General features: G+C 39.0%; 1 protein-coding gene across 2 annotated transcripts in view; it reads right to left on the bottom strand.

Moving 5' to 3' along the window:
• The window catches only part of ASZ1 (ankyrin repeat, SAM and basic leucine zipper domain containing 1), a 36,103-nt gene extending 16,068 nt beyond the window's left edge, over positions 1-20,035 (bottom strand). Inside the window, exons 1-7 of one of the 2 annotated variants that reach the window (XM_059472784.1) lie at positions 19,874-20,035; positions 18,213-18,309; positions 13,335-13,457; positions 10,281-10,392; positions 3,128-3,239; positions 2,753-2,887; positions 275-387 (exon numbers count right to left, since the gene is read on the bottom strand). In XM_059472784.1, coding sequence (XP_059328767.1) covers positions 275-387; positions 2,753-2,887; positions 3,128-3,239; positions 10,281-10,392; positions 13,335-13,457; positions 18,213-18,309; positions 19,874-19,978 — 797 coding nt within the window. In that variant the 5' untranslated portion in view covers positions 19,979-20,035. The remainder of the gene's footprint in view (positions 1-274; positions 388-2,752; positions 2,888-3,127; positions 3,240-10,280; positions 10,393-13,334; positions 13,458-18,212; positions 18,310-19,873) is intronic. The other variant, XM_059472786.1, reaches the window with a different exon arrangement.
• Between the last annotated feature and the right edge of the window lie 1,059 nt (positions 20,036-21,094).

Here is a 21,094-nt window from a genome sequence, read left to right as displayed (position 1 = left end):
CTGAAATGAACTGAAGTGACATCAGAACCTGGCTCTCCTACACTTAACACTAAATGAAAGGTAAGAAAAATCTAGAGCATGCTCTTTGTTTATATTGCCAAGAAAGTTTGCAATCTTGAAAAATTGATAGTACATAAATATACTTACTGTGGGCTCTTGGCAGCACTCCAAACAAGACACACATTATGTTTCAGAACAACTTAATCATTGATATGAACAAATACAATATTTTAGGAATGTTTGTAAGCTAAAATTACACTACAACTGTATTTACCCAACACTGTGGTCAGAGACAGCTGCCAGAAATTTGCAGTTAGCCTCTTGCTCAACTGTTTTATGGTATCTCCCTTGCAAGTGATTTGCAGCCAACGAGAGCAAATTAAATATCTGGAACAGTCAAAATGAATTAATTATTATTAAAACTCAAAATGCATAAAAAATACATGGGAGTAAGATTACAATCAATTACTACTTACAGGGAACATGGAACATCTGCCACTTCTCTAAAGCATACATCTATAATGAGAAGTTAAGACTAAACTAAGAGTTTACCAAGAGCATTTCTGAATTAACCAAATTCAGAAATGCTGAATTTGGTTAATTCAGAAACACAAGGATGAACACTGAGCACAGTGGTGTCTATCATATTGTCCAAAAAAACCTCTACAGAATCTGCTGCTACAGAAAAAGCCAAACACCAACAAAGTAATTTTTGCTGCTTGTAGACAAGAATTCTATACAATAAGTTCTCTAAAGAACAAAAGGCACATGACTATTTTAAATGTCTCCGCTTCCAGTGCATATATAAACATAAGAATTACCAATCTACAACTGACAATCTAAGTTAACTTTATCTGACAGACAGGGGTTCTTTTAACTCATTAAAGAAGAAGCTTTCTGGTAGACATCACTACACACTGGTGATGAATTGCAGACACTGAACTGCCTCTGTGTGGGTTTTGAGATAGTTACAAGAAAATTCAGCAAAAGAAGTAGAGCCTCAATAAATCTAAAAAAAATGGTGAAACCACTTGCCTAGAATTTAAAACTGGACTGGCCAGTTTTATACACATATACAGGTATGTGGGTTGATCCTGGCTAGAAAATCCTACTGAGGCTAGCAGGATGGGGGAGAATGAGAATGGTAAAAGTGAGAAAACTTTTCATGGGCTGAGATAATACAATTTGATAAATGAAGGGGAACAAAGAAACAAACGCAAAAGCTAAAAAGCTAAGTGATGCAAAAGCAGGCACTTACCACCTCCCACCAGCAGCAGACCAATGCCCAGCCACTCTCCAATTTTTTTGCTGAGCATGTTAGAGGGCATGGAATACCCTTTGTGCCAGCTGGAGTGAGCAGCCCAGGGCTGTTCCCCCTCCAAACCTCTTTCTCACTCTCAGCCTACTTGCAAGAGACGGGGAGCAGAGTGAGAAATAAAGATGGCCTTGATTCTGCACAAACACGGCTCGGCAACAGCTAAAACACTGGTATGTCATCAACCCTGTTTTGGTCACAATCCTAAAACACAACACCATACAGGCTGTTTGGAAGAAAAATAACTTGCAGTCATATCCAGGATAATACCAAAGAAAAATATTTTCCCTCCCAGAGACAGTTTCTGCAGACATCACCTGTATGACAGCCCCTTGGGTTGTTAACAGCCTGAAAGCAGACCCTGAAGCTGGAAGAAGCTCATGACCATTAAATATCTCAATACCATCTGCAAGACTTTGCAGCAATTGTGTTAAAGTTAGCACTGCAGGTCAAGAGGCAAGAGCCATCTCTCAAGTGTGACAAGCCTGTATTCCCTCCATGTCAGAGAAAGTAATCTCATAAGATTATATGGCTGCAACCTGCTGAACAACTTGTTTATCAAAGGCAGAAGGCACTTGTAACCCTTCTTAGTAACCTGAGCCAGCAGATCACTGAGCCTCACACACAGATCTTGCTAGCTCCCACTGACAGCTGTGGGCATAGCCATTATTTTTGCTCCTGCCTAGCCCTTGAATCTGGCAGGGAATAAAAAAAAAGAAATAAAAGGGTTAAGAAGCTGTAAATTACAATTCGTAAGAGTGAATTATACAATTTTGAAGAGCCCGTGTATAAAGCCACATCATTGATAAAAGCAGCTCAAAATACACAGGAATATGGTCTGACTGATCCACCATGTATCATCTGATAACAGCAGTAAACATTTCAGGAGAATACATGCTGTCTTCAGTAGCTCTTTATACTGCTAATTAGCAGCTGTTCTTTCTGATGGCCAATGTACATTACTTCACACCTTCCTCCAGAAAATGGACTTGGAAAATGGCCACTACCAACTACTTTTTTTTGGGCTTTAGCCTTTTCACTTCCAAACTCAATGAGAAGCTATACACTACAAATCAGTTTGATATCTGCATTCTCTCACATACTTTGGCATATAGATTAAAACACATTTTCTACTTCTCATATCAACACTACAAACATGAATAATCCCTTGTTTTGTATTCTACATCTAAAGTCAATGATTCTGAAAGAATAAAGAAAAAATTTTTCCAAAACACTACAATATAGCCTTACAGACCCATGAAAAGTTGTGTTATAGCAGAAAATAGTTTGTTATAAACATAAATGTAACAGCACTAGTATTCAACTAGCTGCTATTTTGTAGTTATTAAAGTAATTTTTCTACAGAAAATTATATGAATAATGAAAACACTTTTGACACAAAACACAGAATTTGCATTTCTAAGAGAAATTAAATACCTCTAAATGCTTATTAATTTTTGCTACGTCTGCCGCTGTTTTTTCATCCTTGGTCTGTAGATTTTTGTCAGCTCCTAGCTCAAGCAACTTCAAAATTACACTTTTATGTCCATGCTGTACTGCCCATATTAATGCCTGCAAAGAATAACTTTGTTTTACCAATTTTACATATGAAGCAAAACCCAACAGTTTCAATCAATAAAACACAGCCCAATATGGAAACAAAGACAATTAATGCAAGAGGATCTCAAAGCAGTGCTAAAGGAGAAAATTCTGAGAAATATTTCTCAGAAAACTGTACTTTGAAACAAAGTAGTGGTACACACTTTTAAAATTTCTTATCATTAAATACAACACACAAAATAAATCACTTACTGTATATCCATTTTCATCTTGGGCATTTATGTGTGATCCATGAGCAACAAGAAAAGCAACAACCCGAGGATAGCCTTTTCTAGCTGCGTACATCAGTGCAGTCATTTGTTTCCTGAAAGAAAAGGCGCCAGGTGAAATCAAGTACATCAAAAGGCAAAAAAAAAAAAGTTGGCACACTTCTATTTTCATTTTAAAAAAGTATTTTTAAAATACGCTACCTAAGTGATGTGTTCTACATGCAGAACAATTTCAATCCAAAGTTTGGAGACAATGTGCAGTTTCACTGAGGGCAAGATGTAAATCACAACTGAATACTTAAGAGAAAGAATATTAAAATAACAACAATGTTCATAAATGTAAAACTCTCTCTAGTAGAATTAGTGTAAGCAAAATATCTGTATCTTTAAGACCCTACAATAGGGGCCTTGTGTGTGTGTGTGGAGATTGCTTTTATGCTGGAGTTTTTCAAAGCTCTCCAGTGAGGTTTTTTGGGTCTCTTCCCAGGGTGGTATTTGCATCGCTGCCTGCTTGATCTCTGCTCAGGTAATGGCCGTTCTGTTTGGTTTTTTCCCCCTTGGCTCAGAGAAGCTGCAGGAGGAATATCTGAGCTACCTTGAGGGTGTATTCTGCAGCTGCCTCTCTGAAAATCCAGGGGGGCACCATGCTGGCAGAAGTGGAGCAGAGCCACCCTGCTCCAGCCCAAGATGCTGCTGACTGCAGGGAGTTAGGAGAGGATGCACGGAGTGGCTCCAGCCCAGCTGTTTCACCTGTTGTGCCCACTCTGCGGTGCCTCGCCATGGGGAAGCTCTTTGTCTGCTGCTGGAACAGCTCTGTGAGGCTCCTACCTTCCAGGGAGGGCTCTCACACCATCTTGGCACTCTGTCCTACAAAGCCTGAAACTCTCCTACCAGGCTCATTTTGGGAACAGATAGTTTCCACCATTTTGAGTCTCTCTTTGTTGCAGTGGAGTATGAGGTCTATCGGTTATTTATTTTTTTTCCCCGTGCCTTTTGGCATTCTGTTTCTTAATAAACCACTGTTTTTTCTCTTTCATCTATTATTATTCATTTCTTATTGGTGGGAAGGGATTGTTGGAATACTTAAATGATTCATTCCAAAGTGCTCTCCTTTGAAGTGTCTCAAACCAAGACATGATCTTACATTTCTAGAGACTCTTACAAGATGAAGCCATTATGAAATATTGCTCAAAAGCTTCTGTTTGCAAAGTACCTTTCCAGATGCCTGACACATTCTTTGGTGGAATAATACTGCAGAATTAAGGAAAAAAAAAAGGTAGTATTGGAGGAAAAAGATTATAGAGTTTCTGGTTGCTACTAAGTAATAAGATTGAAGGTAAAATATTTTATTACTGTTGTTTAATTAAAATATATTGTATTTTAAAAAGCAATAGTTTTTAATGAAAAATATTATGTATTGCTTGTAATGTATAGCTCCATGTCAAAAACCTGCTTTCTAAAGATTATTCTATTGTGCTAGGATATATCTGATGGGAGGACTGTTCTTCCCAATACTGGGTTTCTTAATAAGTTCATCAGCCACTAGAGGGATCCCCAAATTCACGTCTTAAAGCAACTGCCTTAAAATTTCTGCCTCCCTCCAGAGAATACTGCTGGAACTAAGGCTTTGCACATTTTTCTTTGGTTTTGATCATTCACACAAGGATAATGTTTTGTCTTATGCAAGCACTGTTAAAATTGTACTGAATGTAATCCAGTAATGTTATACATTTGAAAAAATTTTATGCTAGGGGAAAAAGGTCAATCACACAGAGATAAGCAAAATGAAAGGTAACCAGACCTTCAAGACATACAGTCAACAACGTAAAGTAACTTGGTAATGAAGCAAAAAGACTTGCATCAGTCTAGAACAGAAAATAAGATTTTCTATTTCTTATTTTCTAGAACTAGTCTCTTAGTTCATCAACACTACAAAAGCAGTTCTGACTATATATGAGGAGACATTTCACCATGGAGCACAGCCAATCAGTGGAAGTGGCTGCTCAGAGAAATGTTTTACTCTCCAGTCTCACTGAGCAGATGGCAACCTAGCGCAATTTTACAGCAGACATAGCTTTAAAGAAGTTGGACTAGAAACCTCCTGAAATCCCTTCTGACATGAATTATCCTATGGAGATTACTATAAAAATAGAGAAAGACTATAATCTCCATCTTCAACTTAATAACTGATATCCATATATCTTGCTATCTCTATAGATCCCTATAGAGCTGTCTATACAAAGACATATACAGAAATCTATATTTTAAAGAATGAGCAGAATTTGATGATAACCTAATAATTTGTAGCAACAAAATGCAAACTTGTTTGCTCAACATGGACACTCACCCCCATGCATCTTTCTTTTCAGTGGTAGGTAGCCTTTGACTAACTTGCCATGCCATCATCTTTGAAGTATTTACTACTTACATCTGACTGCAAAACCACTCCAATCACACCTGATTTCATTTTCATTTCTCTCATTCTCAACCTTTTTTTTTAAATTTTGATACTACATCACAACCATCTTCTGCTTTTTCAAAGGAAAAAAAAACTAAACAAAAGCCCTGAGGCTACAGAATGGTCTTTTCTCCAAAGAATTTGATGTAGTTACAGCAGTATAATACTACAGGCATGATGCCAGAAATCAATGCAAAGACTCAATGACACTAAAGCCACTAAAAGAACTGCTCAATTTGCAGGTAAAACTCAATAAATACAACATTTAAAAGGTCCATCAACATGATTGTGCAATTAGTACTGCAAGCATTCCATTTTAATGCTTGAGTTTTAATTTCAAAGGGTACAGGCTGTTTCAGGATGGAAATACATGCATTGCTGCACAAATCTGCACCTCTAGGTGCAAGAGGGGGCCGTGAGCCACCCCATGAAAGCAGCATCCATTTAAATGTACGGCCACAGGAGGGAGACAAGAGCACTGCGGAAAACAAACCTTGTTTTCCTAACCCTGCAACAAACCTCCACAACCACAACAGCAAGCTTTAACATGGCAAATCCACTGTTTCCTGCTTAAGTTGAAGAGAAACTAAACATATTGGTACATCTTGGTGTAATCTGAAAATGTTCATAGAGAGTGTAGTGATAGTCATCTAGACAGATCTTAAGAATCCTTTCATAATTTTGAGGAACTGCTGTGTTTCAGCAGTCTGGCTTGCAGGTGACCTTCTTGTCCAAACACCCATTACATCCTTTTGTATGGTACAATTTGCCACATGACATTTTTCCATCTTCAATATGATACTCAAGTCATAGTCAGTAAATAAATAAAATCTTAAAAGGCATATAAGCAATTTATTAATTAAGCACTACGTTTGCCTCCAGTTTTGCAGCACCTATATAAAAAGCAGGGTCTCATGAAATGAAGAGAGATTTTTGTTTGTTTATCTTCAGAGTCACAGAAAATTCTGAGTTGGAAGGGACCCACAAGGATTACAGAGTCCAACTCCTGGCCCCAGACATGACAACCCCAAGAATTACACCACCTGGTTGAGAGCATTGTCCAAATGCTTCTTGAGCTCTGTCAAACTTGGTGCTATGTCCATTTTCCTAGGACCCTGTTCCCATGCCCAACTACCCTCTGGCAAAAGAACCTTTTCCTCATATCCAATGTAAACATCCTCTAACACAGCTGCAAACTCTAAGTCTCCCTGCTTTTATATTAAGACTGGAGAAAAAGACAAAAATTTAAGCTTTTTTAGTTTTTAGGGCCATCTCAAACTTTGTATGTGACATGTACCCATAGATACAACTAGAAGTTCCTAAAGGCTCATTTTACCTTGTGGAAAAAATGGGGCAAAATTTATATCATAAGAAAACAAGCTGAACAGACCTACTATCCTGAAGCTGTCTATCAAGGATAATCAAGAGCCATAGCAGAACTGGTAATAAAGTTTTGCCTCCTAGATGGCAAGCATCTGACTCAAAAATGTATTGAATAGCTTTAAAGAAGTCACTAAACTGGATCTGTGGTGCAGAATTCACTGGTCTTGACAAATAAACATGCTGGTGTTTGGGATCACAATCTCAAGCATGACAAACTTCACCTTCCTGGAAAATTTTGTAAGAGGAAGGAGAGGAGATGTCTCCTATTTACACACAGGTTTCTTTCCACTGGGGAGACATCTATAAAAATTCAGTATTGCAAGTTAGTGATCTTGAGTTTTAAGTAAAGCCTCGTAACTAGATACATCTTTATTAACCAGACCAGTGTATCAATAACATTAGAAAAATACAGCAGGTAGGAAACAATTTAACCCAGAGTTTAGTGTCAAATTTTTTCTTCTTGAGATCCCCAAGCAAAGAAATGATGCTGCAAGACACTATTTTAGTCTATTGATCTGTAAACTGAACAATTCTTCAGATAAACAGGAAGCATCTTCAGAAGCTTTTGGAGTCAGTTTCCCCACTCCACTGCTACACATTAAGCCTGGAACTGAGAAATTAAGTGGCAACAGTGTGTTCACAGTGACAGAAGATAATCTATTTGCCCATTTTCTGGCTTAGTGGGATTTAGTGATGAAGTGGGAAATCCTATATAGTAAGTAATATTGGAAGAACATATTCTAGTGTAACTTTAGGAAAGCACTGCAGATTAAAAAGCCCTACTTAAAGATTTCCAAGCCTTACAAAGGGATAAAGTATATAATTTACATTCTGGAGCAAGAGGAAGGTGAATGACATGAGATAAGCAAAACAAATTTCTCAAGGTAGCACTCACTTAAATGAAGCATTCAGGCCATAGTACCCTACAATGGCTATTCAGAGCAGGCTTACAAGGCCTTCATGTCTCACCTCGCCATTACTCTACTTGTTTGACTTTCAAAACACTTCAGCTAGCACTTATGCTTTGATACACTACATTCTCATCAACAATAGTGTTTTACAGCCACCAGCATTCAGTTTCCAATTCTGAATTATCAAAAATATCCTAAGTTACACTACTGAATACTTTCTGCTCAGAACCATATTCCCTTGCAAAGAAAACATCTACCTACCCATTTCTAAACTCACCTCCTTTCTTTGCACTTTAAAAATCATGTGTCTTTCCCCCTAGTCTTTCCCCACTCCACACACATTTCATAAATTAGACCCACTCCCTCCAAGTTTCTATGTATCACCTCCAGATGTCATTAAATAAAAGAGCCTTCTGGTTGCCCTGATGGAGCAAAAGAGAAAGGATAAACATGAAACCCTGCTTACATGAAGGTTAAGTATTCTGCTTTGCATTCACACACACTCCAGTGGCTGGTGGACTAAAGAGAAGCTTCCTAGAATCATTGTGGTTCTTACATGCTAAGAAAACCATGAGACTAATAGAACATTAGCTCTACCCCTGCTGTAAGCAGATCACACAGCAAGTACCTTCACAATAATCTCAACTCACTGACAGTTCTTGATCACTCCCACAGAACATCCTGCTTGCCCTAATGAAATGGTGGAATGGGACTGCAGTGCCACAGAGAGGGGCTGTTTGATCCCTTATCATCACACAAGGCAGTTTATTGTGTTTTATTCTCATTTCTGAGCACAGAGCAAGAAGTCCATGGGAAACAGCAGCTGTTGTCTGAGCAGACCCAATGATGGAGTGGCATACACATATGTCAAATACTGGAAAAGCATAAAGGCAGCTCAAAGGTTTGAGACTACAAGGTCTGGATTTTTCAAGTCTCTGCTTTTATTTAGCACAAATATTGATTTTTTGACATTTCTGATTGTCACTTAATTTATCTTTTCATTTGAGAAAGATACGACTGCAAAACTGAAAAAGCCACAACCATATCTGCATGAATAGGTCATGTTAGCCATAAGGTCTAAGGACACAAAAAGACAGTAAATAAATATTTGTATATAAAGATCAACCATGCAAAACATACCCTAAGTTTATAAATAAAATTTAAAAATTAGAATTGCTACCTCTTGTGTCAGCTTTCACACTCTCTTCCCCCAAAGTTTAGTAAAAGGCCTGTCCAAATGCAAACCTGCAGCTCTGCACTCTTGCTTCCATTTCCAACACCCAAGACAAAGTTAATAATGCAAAGACTTCTCCTATTTTTAAAGCAGGATGTTTATTCTAACACCCAGGTATCTGACAACAACAACATGGAATTATTTCAGAGTATGTAGCTTTCTCTTCTCTCATGAAGAATTTCTAGTCTCTCTGGTAACAATAAAAGAATAGCATTTAAATTTGGTACCAGACATCAGTTTCACTTCAGGAGAACTCTGTTTCCTCCTTGTCTATCAGTACATGCTCATAGTGAGGTTCAGGGCCTTGAGTAATTGAATTCTACTAAGGAAAACCAAAGGCCTTCAATTCTATTCTTTTTAGAGAGCTACTCAGTCAATATATCCCAGGTAATGTGATGAAAAAGGTGTGGTACAAAAAAATGTACCACACTGTTGAAAACTAACTGACCTAAGCAGTATTTTTTTAGCAGAGGTTAGACAGTTTATCCTGGGGTCAGTCCAGAACTTATTTCTTTTTGATGTAAAATGAAATCTTTCATCAGGCTGTAAAACTACAGACATCTCACAATGCATTGCTTCAAACCGGTGAGACAGAAAGTTGTAATTGAAGAAGGACACTATTATTTGTTTCTAAAAGGAGCTTAACCTCTTTAATTAAAATCATTCCAGATTTCAGTGTAATAAATGTATTTTATTTATGGAATTTTCTTTTCCACGGGAAGCACTCTGTGAAAAGAATATAGCCAGATATCCACAAAAAAGTTCAAAAGTAGGATATAAACTTAAAGAATTAATTGATTTGACTTCTATCCCTATGCAGAAGAAGCAATATGATTTAGGAAAGGCAGAGGACATATTTCTTGCCCTTATACTTTAGTCAAGTGAATAATTAAGATTAATTTTTATTTTGTTCAGCTGAAGAATATACTTAAAATTTTATAAAGCCGATCAGAGTCTTATGTACTCAAATTAACAACTGTACTAACAGGTGTAAATATCTGGGTACTAATCTTTTCTTATACAAACAGCAGTGAAATTACAAGAAGTATGTACACTTCATCTTAACTACCACCAAGAGCTATGTCTATAAACATGTGTCTGTATAATAATAAATTCTGTACTGTATTCGCAGATGTGGGGCTTTCAATACCTGCAGGCGAGGTTAGGGTCAGCATTCCTTGACAAAAGCAGTTCCACAGTGTTCAAGATGTTCTCCTCTGAAGCTTGTGCAGTACATGCTGCCATCAACACCGTGTATTTATCTGTTTGGAAATTTGCAGTTAGGGAATTACATATGTAAATATAAATACCATGCTAATCCAGAAGCTCCTTTAAAAGTCTTTAAATTTGCTAGAGTTGCTACTGAGACTTTGATACTCTATGGTACTTGGAAAAGGCTAACAATCTTGTTTTCCTGTCTGTAAAAATCACTGGAATGATCAGGTAAGAAAAAGGCACCTGAGGAGATACTCAGAAACATGACAGTGAATAACAATAGTAAAGCATTTATTCCTACTGAAGTTTAAAATAGCTTGAAAGTATCCCAAAGCTACAGGTAGAGCTCAACTATAGATGCTTATTTCTCAAAATACATTGCACACTAGTAGAGTTACTCCCTGTTCCTCCTCTCCAGTAAATGAGAGTAACACCTGCAATGGATAGAAAAAGGTACACAAAATGTATTATGAACACACAGTGACGCCAATTTTGGGGAGAACAGAGGCCCATACAAAAGCCATTGAAGCAAAAGGGCTTCATGATAGGTCTTAAGGAGGAAGAATTAAATTTATTAACTTACTATGGTCCAGTAGTGGAAGGAAAAGTATTACAAGTATTGGCTTAGATGTGGATTTTAAGAGCGTCTACACAGTCCATAGGAATAGCAGCACATTTACTTGTCCAGCTCTGACATCAGCTGGGTGTCACATGCCACCTTGGCTCACAAATCAAAACTGTACAACTGCAGTTTGCCCACAGAACACAGGAGACCTCCTTTCCCATGATTACCATGGTTTCCATTTGGGACACACAGCACCTTAGCTGGTGCTATGTGTTAGCTGGCCCCAGTGTCACTTAGAACACTGCCATTTGAGTAACTGCCCATTTTGTTTATTGCACAAACTTGTTCACAAGTTCCAACATGCCTTCACCCATTAAAAAAGTATATTAGCTGCACCTATATTAGCTGCATATCCTATCAAGTGTTACAACATATTTTTAATTTTCTTCTAGAAATTTTAAGACTGTCTATAATTAACATCTTCATTCTTCAATGAGGTCAGATTTCATTATATTTAGACATGAAAAGTTTGTTATGTACATTACCCCCAGTGTTCTTACCACCTCTTGTCCTCCACTTCTACAACTTAGTTCTACATTTATATTAACTTGTTTTTTTAATATACTATATTTTAATTTTCAATTGCCTCATGTAGAAATTACTTTATATGCTGACAAATTTTTACTCAAAATGTTTAACCTGATTATCAACTACAACATGAATGGAAAGATGGCAGGACTTTAAATAAAGCACTGCTAGTCTGAGAATGGTATTTGGGAGGGACCTGCAGTTGTATCTGTATTCATTATCTCAGGCAGTGATAAAGTGGAAAATTAATTTCTGTCAGCCTACCTATAGCTCATACATGTGAGCAAGAGATGAAAGGGAAGAAACACCTTGGAATTCTTAGATTTCTCTTTTACAGAGAATAACTGTTAAAGACTGCAAAAATTTGCAGGTTTATGTTCAGACTAGATGAAAACTCCAGTAATTCTGGTGAAATTATTCCTCAAGGATGCAAGATTTTGAACCCACCACACAGTGAATGATATATTAGTTCTTGTGGACTACCAAAAAGGGTAAAATTAAGTAACTAGCTACAGAGACTGACTGAAGAGTGACTCAAGGTGATTAACAGTATAGCTGTTTATCAGGATTATAGGTGTTAAAGGGTTATTGCTATAGGATCACTTGTATGATTGCCAGCTGAAGTAAAAAATAGCAGGAGGGCTGGTGAGATTCAGTACCCCTTAGGATAGCACAGCTCTACTGAACATACATGACCTGACCCAAATCAATGACTGACAAGATTGCTCCTGGCTGTACTTTGCTGCCCATATGCCCTAGTTAGAGTTTCCCTACACAGTCTAACAGGGAAACAAACCAAGAAATATGATCCTAGCGAGGTGCCACTTTGGGCAAAGACAGTTGATCACACACATGAAAAAATGCCATGCATTTGGTTACCTGGTCAGCCTGAACTATTGCCCATAGCAGTTTCTGCCCCATTTATAGCTTTCTATAGCCATAAAAAGTAACAGGTACGACCTGTAGGCAGACACAGAAATTCTGAAAATGGCTACAAGGACAGTGATTAGAAGAAGGCATGTTTGCTTTTGGTGCAGGCAATCTAATCTCATACTCTGATTAACTGCTAAGAGGTTAGAGAAAATTTAGAAAATTTTCAGAACCAGATTTGTACCATCTGCATTTCACTCTACTACTACTGCGACTACTGTCAAGTTACTGGAAAATATGATTACTGCTCTTACATACTTGGCAGTACTGTGGGATAAATATTCCAGTGCAATGGAAGAGACTGAAAATAACCACAATTTAAGTCAAAAAGGAGTTATTAATATGCCAATAAAATTGACAGAGGAACAGATATTACTTAAAAGCTACACCGAACTCTTGCAGAAAAAGGTGATTTAGCAACACAATGAAGAACAGTTTTCTTAATAGAAAAATTTCACTCTAGTTTTAGAAAGGCCCACATTAGTTTCCCATGAACTGGAAAGCTATTCATGTTGTTTGAGATGCTATCTGGTTTCTGCACATACATAGTTCATAATAGGATCAAACACAGTAAGTTTTACTTGTACAACTTTATACTACAATTTTTGAGCAGGTACTTCCAAACACTTTTTCAAAAAGTACTTGGGATTTGGGAGGTGTGGGAGAAAGTGGAATTGAGAGAGAAAGAACAAGAAAACACAGCAAGTGATTCCAGATCAATTCCAAGAACACAATTTTAACTTCAAAACGACTGCTTTTCCTTCAAAACTGTGAAAGGTCGAGTGGGTCTCAGTTCTGCTGTGAACTTTAGATTTTTTTTCCCTACACATATAAACAAGAGAATAAGGATAAGGACAATGTCTGGTACTGAGAATTACCAGCCAGTATTTTTCATTCCCATCTTACCTATTTCAAAACATGCATTAGCACCTCTGTCCAGAAGAAGACGCACTACTGCAAAGTTAGCCACGCTGGCTGCACACATCAGGGGAGTCCATCCAAACTGAAAGCTCGTTTCTATGCTGATACCTGTCAAAATTGAAGAAATTACAATCATCAAACTGCATCACTAGAAGCATGCTTTTTATAAAACTTACTCTCAATATGTATCATTACAAAGGTTACACCACGTTTGCATTTAGTACAAGGGAGAGAAATCTCTTACGGCATTTTCTTTTTTATAATACATCTTTATTTACCTAGTTCTCAATCCAAGGAGTTAAGTACCACAGAAAGACTACACTAAAAACCTCAAACATTTAGCTACAAAGGTAATTTCATATAAACACACAGAATCTGTTTTCTCTACCTCTAGCTTTCTTCAATCAAAATGAAAAAATCTGACTCTTGCCAAGGCAGAAAGACTGCTGTGGAAGCAAACTGCTTGTCAGGGAATTAGGATCACAATATCTAGGCTTTCCTGCTTCACAACTCCTTTTATTCTCTGTCCTAAAAGACAGTTAGCTAGCAGATTTATGTTCAGTATGAATAAAATATTATCTCAATAAAAAGAGAAAATAGGAGACTATGCAAGGTTCAAACACAATCACCAGAATTGTTTGTTACTCTCTGTATCAGCCAGAATGGCTAAAATGGCCAGAAGCATGCCTGTCAGCCTGCCCAAATGCACTGAGAACCAAGCACCAGACTGACAGACTCATCTGACAACTTTCTATTAGATACCTGCATGCATTTTTCAATCCTTCAACAAATATTACCTCCCTTAGAAAAGCTTCCATCAGTTGGTTCTATATTACTCCTACAGCGGCCATGGATAATCAAAAATACATCTCTGGGAAAAAACACTCCCAAAAAACCCCCCAAAACTATCCTAAGAAATTTGTGACAGTTAAGCTACATGCATTCTTTTTCATGTAAAATGTGTACGTTCCCTGTCGTGCTACTATATCAAAGATGTGTTCAGTGTAGCAATATAAAGTCATTAAAGCTGAGGGACTAACAGGTCACTCCTCTTGGATTGATTCTTTCATTTCTTAAGATCACTGGAATTGCAGAATCAATAAAGAAGCAGCAATCCAATGAAAGCCATGTGTTGAAGCACTGTAACAGCTGCAAGTCACAGAATTTACAATCAAATCTCCTTAGCAGCCTACACATACTAGCTGCATACTAGCACACTGGCCTATGTGCATTGTACAAAACTTTTCACTGAAGCCCACAGAAGTTCTACAAGGGGAGCCAGCAAATGTTCCTTAGCAGTCAGAGCAGTACTTCCTTGTAAGTCACTTTAAAAATTCAGCAGGTCTGATATTCAACAACCTACTGAAGTAATACTAGTAAGAAAAAAATACCCAAAAACTGTCACCCTGTCAGTCTTTAGATCTCTTTTCCTTGTGAGAAGAAAAGCAGTCCCATCTAGAGCTTTTTACTTTAACACACATCAGAACAACACTAACTACCAACTTGGCAGTTATACATAGGCATATTAAAACACTTGAGAGGGTATTTTCCTCAATGCTTTTCATCCATAGACAGCAGCCAGTATCTGCTATGATGCTGGTGCTTTTTCCAACTTCTAGAAGTAGAACAATCTATTTGGCAGTATGTTGTCTGTCCTGCATAGTCTCCTACCATCTTGGTAGTGACTGTCTTGAAGTACCACTCAGTGGTATTGATGATCCCAATGCAAACAAGCTGTAATTCCAGAGGAAGACAAAGAAAGGACAGCTGAAACAGGAACATTCATGTGGCTCCTTGGCTGCATGGTTATAGGAGTTGTTGACTGAACCAGAAATGTCTCACCTTGATGACTACTCAAATAGGCTATTAATCTCATTGCATGAGCTGTTATTGAAGTAAGCAGTGTTAGTTCAGCATTTAAAATGATCCTTGAGATTTTCTCAAGAGAACAGTGAAGCCCAGAAAAAGCTTTTTTGTGAAAAATCAGGCCAGATCCAACAGCCAGGAAGAAGAGAGGCTGCTGCCCTCCAGAACTGCAGACCTAACCCATATCAATGCTGAGTGTGCACTCCCAGCAGGGGCACACACACTCCTCTGGTCACAGTGATCAACCCAGACAAACAGAGCACTCTTACAAACACAGCAGCAGCGGTATCAGCGTGTCACCCACCCCCTCCAGGTGCTGGCAGCACAGACACACGGCATTATTTACACTCCCCCACCTGCCATTATCCGTGCTCCTCTGTAGGTATGAGCAGAGGAGCTTTTCAGTTACATGGCCCCACAAATTACAGCTAGGAGACAAACTAGATGCAACATTCTTCTTTACAATTTGAGTTACAGATAAATATCTTCCTGATTAAGCAGTAAGGAGGATAAACACATTCTGGCCACAGACAAACTCTATAGCAGAAATCATGTAAAGAATATGAATAATAGTGAAGCAAAAGAACAGCAAAGTAAGAATTTTTTTTTTGTGATTATTACTGTTTCTCCCATAACCCCTTCAGATACTTTCTTGACTGTGGCTAATAATAGCTATAGTAGAAAGGCTGTTTTTAAAGAGAAAGATGTAGTTCTGCTAAATAATTCCATTCAGTTAAAGAACAGGTCTCAGCGTTGGAATCCATTCGCACTCAGACATCATTGACCTGAGGGGAAGTTCTAAAATGCTTCTCTAAGACTTTTCTCTAGTAGAAGTATTAAGACTGTCTGCACTTAGGTCTGCTCCCACATGACCTTAAAGCTGAGTCCTCTTAGAGCTGCTGATGTCTCCCTTTGCTGGGCCAGCTATGATGGTCACCTGACTCAGGGTTCAGAGTCCTAAACTAGCTGAAAAATTATTCTCACACACTGGGCACGCTCCCATTCCTGTTGTTTACTACTACTTATAATTCCCTGAACTGGCTCACAAAATATCAGATGAGCTGCAGCACTCATTCAACGATTTAAGTGGAACAAACTGCTGAAGGAAAACAGAGGATTTGACTGTAGTTGTATCTTTAATCAGCCTAAATTGTCATGAGTTGTAACTTCTAATTCCATTTTAGGAAATGGAACACATGGTGTTAAGCATTTTACTTCTGAAGCAAACCAAAATGTCCAAATCATCTTTGAAGGTGCTACTTGCTCGCATTACCTTTTGCGACATGTACTTCAGAAACTTTTTCCTAAAAGCCATGTAACAGAAGTGCTAAGGAAAAACATTGTGCTTGTGCATCCCCTAAAGAAGCTCTGTAAAACTGCTGCAGCATCAAAAATACTAAGGCAACATCTAACCAAGCCAGAAAACAACACAGTCTCACTCTACCTGAAGGAATAGCTGCAACTCTTGCTAGGAAATCCACTTCCAACAAAATCCTTGAGTTTGGCTGACTGCAGGTAGTGAGCCTCCTACAAGCTTCTTTACACTAAAGGTATTGCTGGTGGCAAAGGTTTAATCTGAGCACAGATCCCCAGACTGCCAACGTCACCTTTCTCGGGAAGACCTCCACAATAGGCACTGTGTTGCTTTGCAGAACAGCACTGGATGGGTCAGAATGTACTGCTGGGCCCATTTTTAGGAAATTACATACTCTTTTATAATACTGCCTTGTTTGTTTCAGCAGACAGGACTGCATGAATCCTAGGCCGGAACCTGTGCTCTTACAGAAACCTGTTATCATCTTCCAACAGCACAGAACTGTCCACTGTGCAGCAGGCATCTGCACAGAAAGTGAACTACTGCTGTTTGACTGCAGTACAACAATTTAAAATGGATGGTGGAGCAAAACAAATAAGCAATCTGAGGCACTAGAATTCTACTGATAAATAAGAAAATATTTTCTAAAAGCAAGACAGATGTATTTCATGCTTAGACTGCACTTCTTATGTTTCAGTCCATGCAGTAGTTTTGCTTAATTTAAAAAGAAAACCATTCCCCCATTGTGGTGAGAAACAGTTGGCTTCTAAAAGAGCAAATAATGTCATTGTTTCAAAACTCAGAAAAGACCATTGCTAACCAAGAAACTACTTTCTTCCCTAAGACAAATTTTCCTCAGAGAACAAACTCCTGGTTACTATATTCTCCTTGCTTGCTGAAGCAGAACTTCCTGACAATTATCACTAGGCAGGTCAACTCAGCTATGCAGTTTCTGATTGCCCTGGATGCTTGAATAAGTGATCCAATCTTCCTAACACTGATTAACAAACACATTAAAGACAAATGCTGAGTAACAGAACAGGGAAAAAGGCTTCCAGTGTTAAAACAGACTACTTTTTAGTGACAAATGCCACAAAAAGCCTGTTAGACCTTTCAGAATCACAAAATCTTTGTTCAGCTGATGTTGCCAGGACAGCAGTTATACATAGGGCACATACCAGACACTTACCAGTGCTTTGAAGGAGAGAAAAAAAAAAGAGGAAAAGGAATTTCCAAACTGGGGAAACATGAAAATAAAAAAGCTTAGCCTCCCCTTCTTACCCCATGCTGTACACCTTTCAACACCAATGACCACCCACTGAATTTTCCCCTCAATTTAAACCACCTCTAATTCAGAGCTTCTAATTGCTATTTGCATGTTAAAGATGCATCTGAAAACAAAGAGACATGTTATTTCATAGTTCAAACATAGTTTTCTTAATTTTTCTTAATTGTCAGGTCTCCTGATTGACAAAAGAAACATAAATTAGAAGGAATGTGCTGGAATACTGAATCTGAGTCACTGAAAAAGTAATTTAATCTTTCAAAATAATGTGTTGAGTGCATGTAGGGACATGTGAATCTGTCCAGTAAAGGATATCAAGTCTTTTTTTAAATGAGAATTGAAATTTTTTGCTGAGTTCAAGAAAAAATATTCAACTTTGTAAGTGACTTTTCCTCACCCGAGTTTAAGAGTTCTTCAATCAGCAACGCATCACCACGAAACAGAGCCTTCTTTAACGCCTCATTCTTGTCTGCCTGCAACATTTCATCCAACTGCTGGGTAAACAAAGAAAAATTAAGTCAAAATCTGGAGACTCTTTCAAGGCAAAAGCAATACAGCTTGGTTTTAGTATAAAAGCACTAACAATCTCTGACAGGACATAGCACAGAAGAAGAGGGGAAAAAGCACCATGTAACTTTTGTTTTTTCATCTCCATAGATCTGGGTCTACTATAAAGCCTAAGTTTTAAAATCAATTTTGCTGAGAGGTTCCATTCTCTGAAAATAGAAATACCTTCTTTCTCAACAGACCTGCTATCATGCTCCTCTCAATTTTACTTACCATAATTTGATTTCTATTAAGATTCTTTTTCATCTTATGACACTAGAAAAAAATTGCAATGCATTTATATACCTTTTTTTCGTACATTTCACATATTGTGCAGTACAACATTAAAAAATACAACTAACAGATATGAAAGTTTGAGTTTGAGTCAGGGGACCTCAGTGACTAACTGGCTGGCCTAACAGCCAAGTCTACTGCTGAGAAGGGCTACAGTTCCTCTGTCATCCTAATTCTGTGGTGACAGAGGCATTTGTAGTGCTGCATCATTAACATTCAAGCTGAAAAAAGCACTGCCCAAAAGACCAGTTTATGCATCAGACAGTTACCTAATTTAAGTTGTTTTCAAAAGCATCATAGATTTGTTCTCTATTAAAGCTGCAGATGCAGCTGAAGATTGCTGCTGGAAATATATAAATGGTACAAAATATTTATATACACTGGTAAGCAGAGGACTGATTATTCACTAGTTTCCTTACAGACAGAAGTAGGTATGAAATGAAATTGTCTTTTGTCATAAGTTTTTAACTCCCAATTTATAACTTTAAAATATTCAAATTTCACAGCACATTCTAGCCCATATTCCCAATAACTTTTGTAAAAACTAACAAAAGTGTCTAGAGAATCATAGGTGAGAAACAGTCAACAGAACAATTTAGCTCTTTTTTTTATTTTACTCAGGCAACAATTTTCAAACAACACACATCTCTGGATAGGAACATCTATCTAAAGGTCAAGGCCTCTTAAACAGTGGCTGTAACCTTTAGCCTAAGACCTCAAGAATTCAGTTACACTTCCATTTTTCAATTCTGGTCATGAGACAAACCCATGCTTAAAACCCTCACAGATGATGAGGGTTCCTGTCCTCTACCTCACACTGATGGGTACGTCACACCTGCTACATGCAATAAAACTACTGAAATCTTCAAGTTAGCCACAAACAGTCTCAAGAGATTTAAGATATAAAACAACTTTACAGGCCCTCGGCCACGTTCAAATTTACTCTCATGCTGAAATATGAGTAGGACTAGGGTCTGCTACTTAGAAAGAGCTTTCAAATAAACATTAAGGGTTTTGGTAATAAGATAAACCCCTACAGTCCACGTTTCATTAAGTGGATTGAGGGTACACTGTACCCTGGCAGGAAACAGCCTGAGAGGAAGCACCAGCCGCACCGTCCCCGGGCACCCATCGCGCCCCGCTCCCCTCACGGTTCAGTGCCGAGGCCGTCCCCCACGCCAAGACAGCCCGGGCACGGCTCCCCAGGCTCAGCCCCACCTGCGGCTCCTGCCGCACGACGCCAATGTCCCAGTCGCCGTCATCGCTGTCGCTGCCCTCGTCGCCGCCCGCCACGACGCGGACCGAGCACATCACGGCGGCCATGCCGGCCCTTCCCGCGCGCCTCAGCGCAGCCGGGGCACGTGGCCGAGGCGCCCGCTCTCCCGCGCTCTCCCGCGCTCCGCCCCCGCCCCGCCCCGCGGGCCTGAGGGCAGCGCCGCGGGCGGAGCCGGGCCCGGGGACTGGAGAGAGCCGTGCCCGGGGAGGGAAGGGCAGCGCCGCTCCGCGCCTGTGCACGGCTCCGGGTACAAGGAATCAGTGACAGTGGTGCTGGTAGCGCGTGGGGTTGTGACACGGCGCACACGCAGCTCCGCTGCTTTGTGGGTGCTGGGAGACGCGGCAGAGCCGCGTGTGAAGTTGTGTCTTTAGATCTGTGGCTGATCTGTATATGTGGATTCAAGGTAAAAGATACGGCATCCCCTCTTTAATTGCTGGTGCCATTGACATGCTCCTTCCAGCCGCCTCACCTTGCAGCAGGCTGTGAGGTCACCTGTGTGTGTGTCACGCAGTGTCACAGAGCCCGAGCCTGCGGGGGGACACTCGCGTGGGAACGCTGAGCAGCAGCTGCGAGTAATGAGGCAGACTTTGGACCTCTAGCCTGGCTACATGGGGCATTGCTTTAAGCTCCAGAGCTGTGGTTAGAGCTCTTTCTAATGACCTATTATAATGTCTCATTCGTCACAAGGTTCCTGTGGAAGTCTTTGAAGAACAAACGAGGAATGACGTTCTGCATTTCGTGCACCGGCATCATTGCTCCCTGACCTCATCTCAGACTTTGTCCCAATGAAATTAAACATCCACTGACAGAAGAGGAGTTTGGTCTTGGAGAAAAATACAAAATTATAGGTGTAGTCCTTGTGCCCATAACACTGTAAAAGTGTAATTAATATATGTTGCCCTCATCTTGATCAGAAGGTGTCTGTGAAATTTTTCCTATTTATTTTATTTTTTTGCTTAACTTTTGTTTCTTAATGCAATGCAATGTGTAAGGCAACTTCTTCTATGTTGGAATTTGCAGGTTAGCTAGAGTTATGCTTAGAATATACCAAGTGCTATAAAAATTGCACATATTAAAAAAGAAGCCTGCATGGTCTGCATATTTCAATAGTGCTCACTTGACATTATTAATAGCTGCATTTTCTGGATTTTATTTGCTTGTCT

Source organism: Ammospiza nelsoni, chromosome 5, assembly GCF_027579445.1.
Source record: "Ammospiza nelsoni isolate bAmmNel1 chromosome 5, bAmmNel1.pri, whole genome shotgun sequence".
Lineage (NCBI taxonomy): Eukaryota > Metazoa > Chordata > Aves > Passeriformes > Passerellidae > Ammospiza > Ammospiza nelsoni.
The sequence above is the reverse complement of the archived record's forward strand: the minus strand, read 5'-3'. Positions and strand labels throughout refer to the sequence as shown.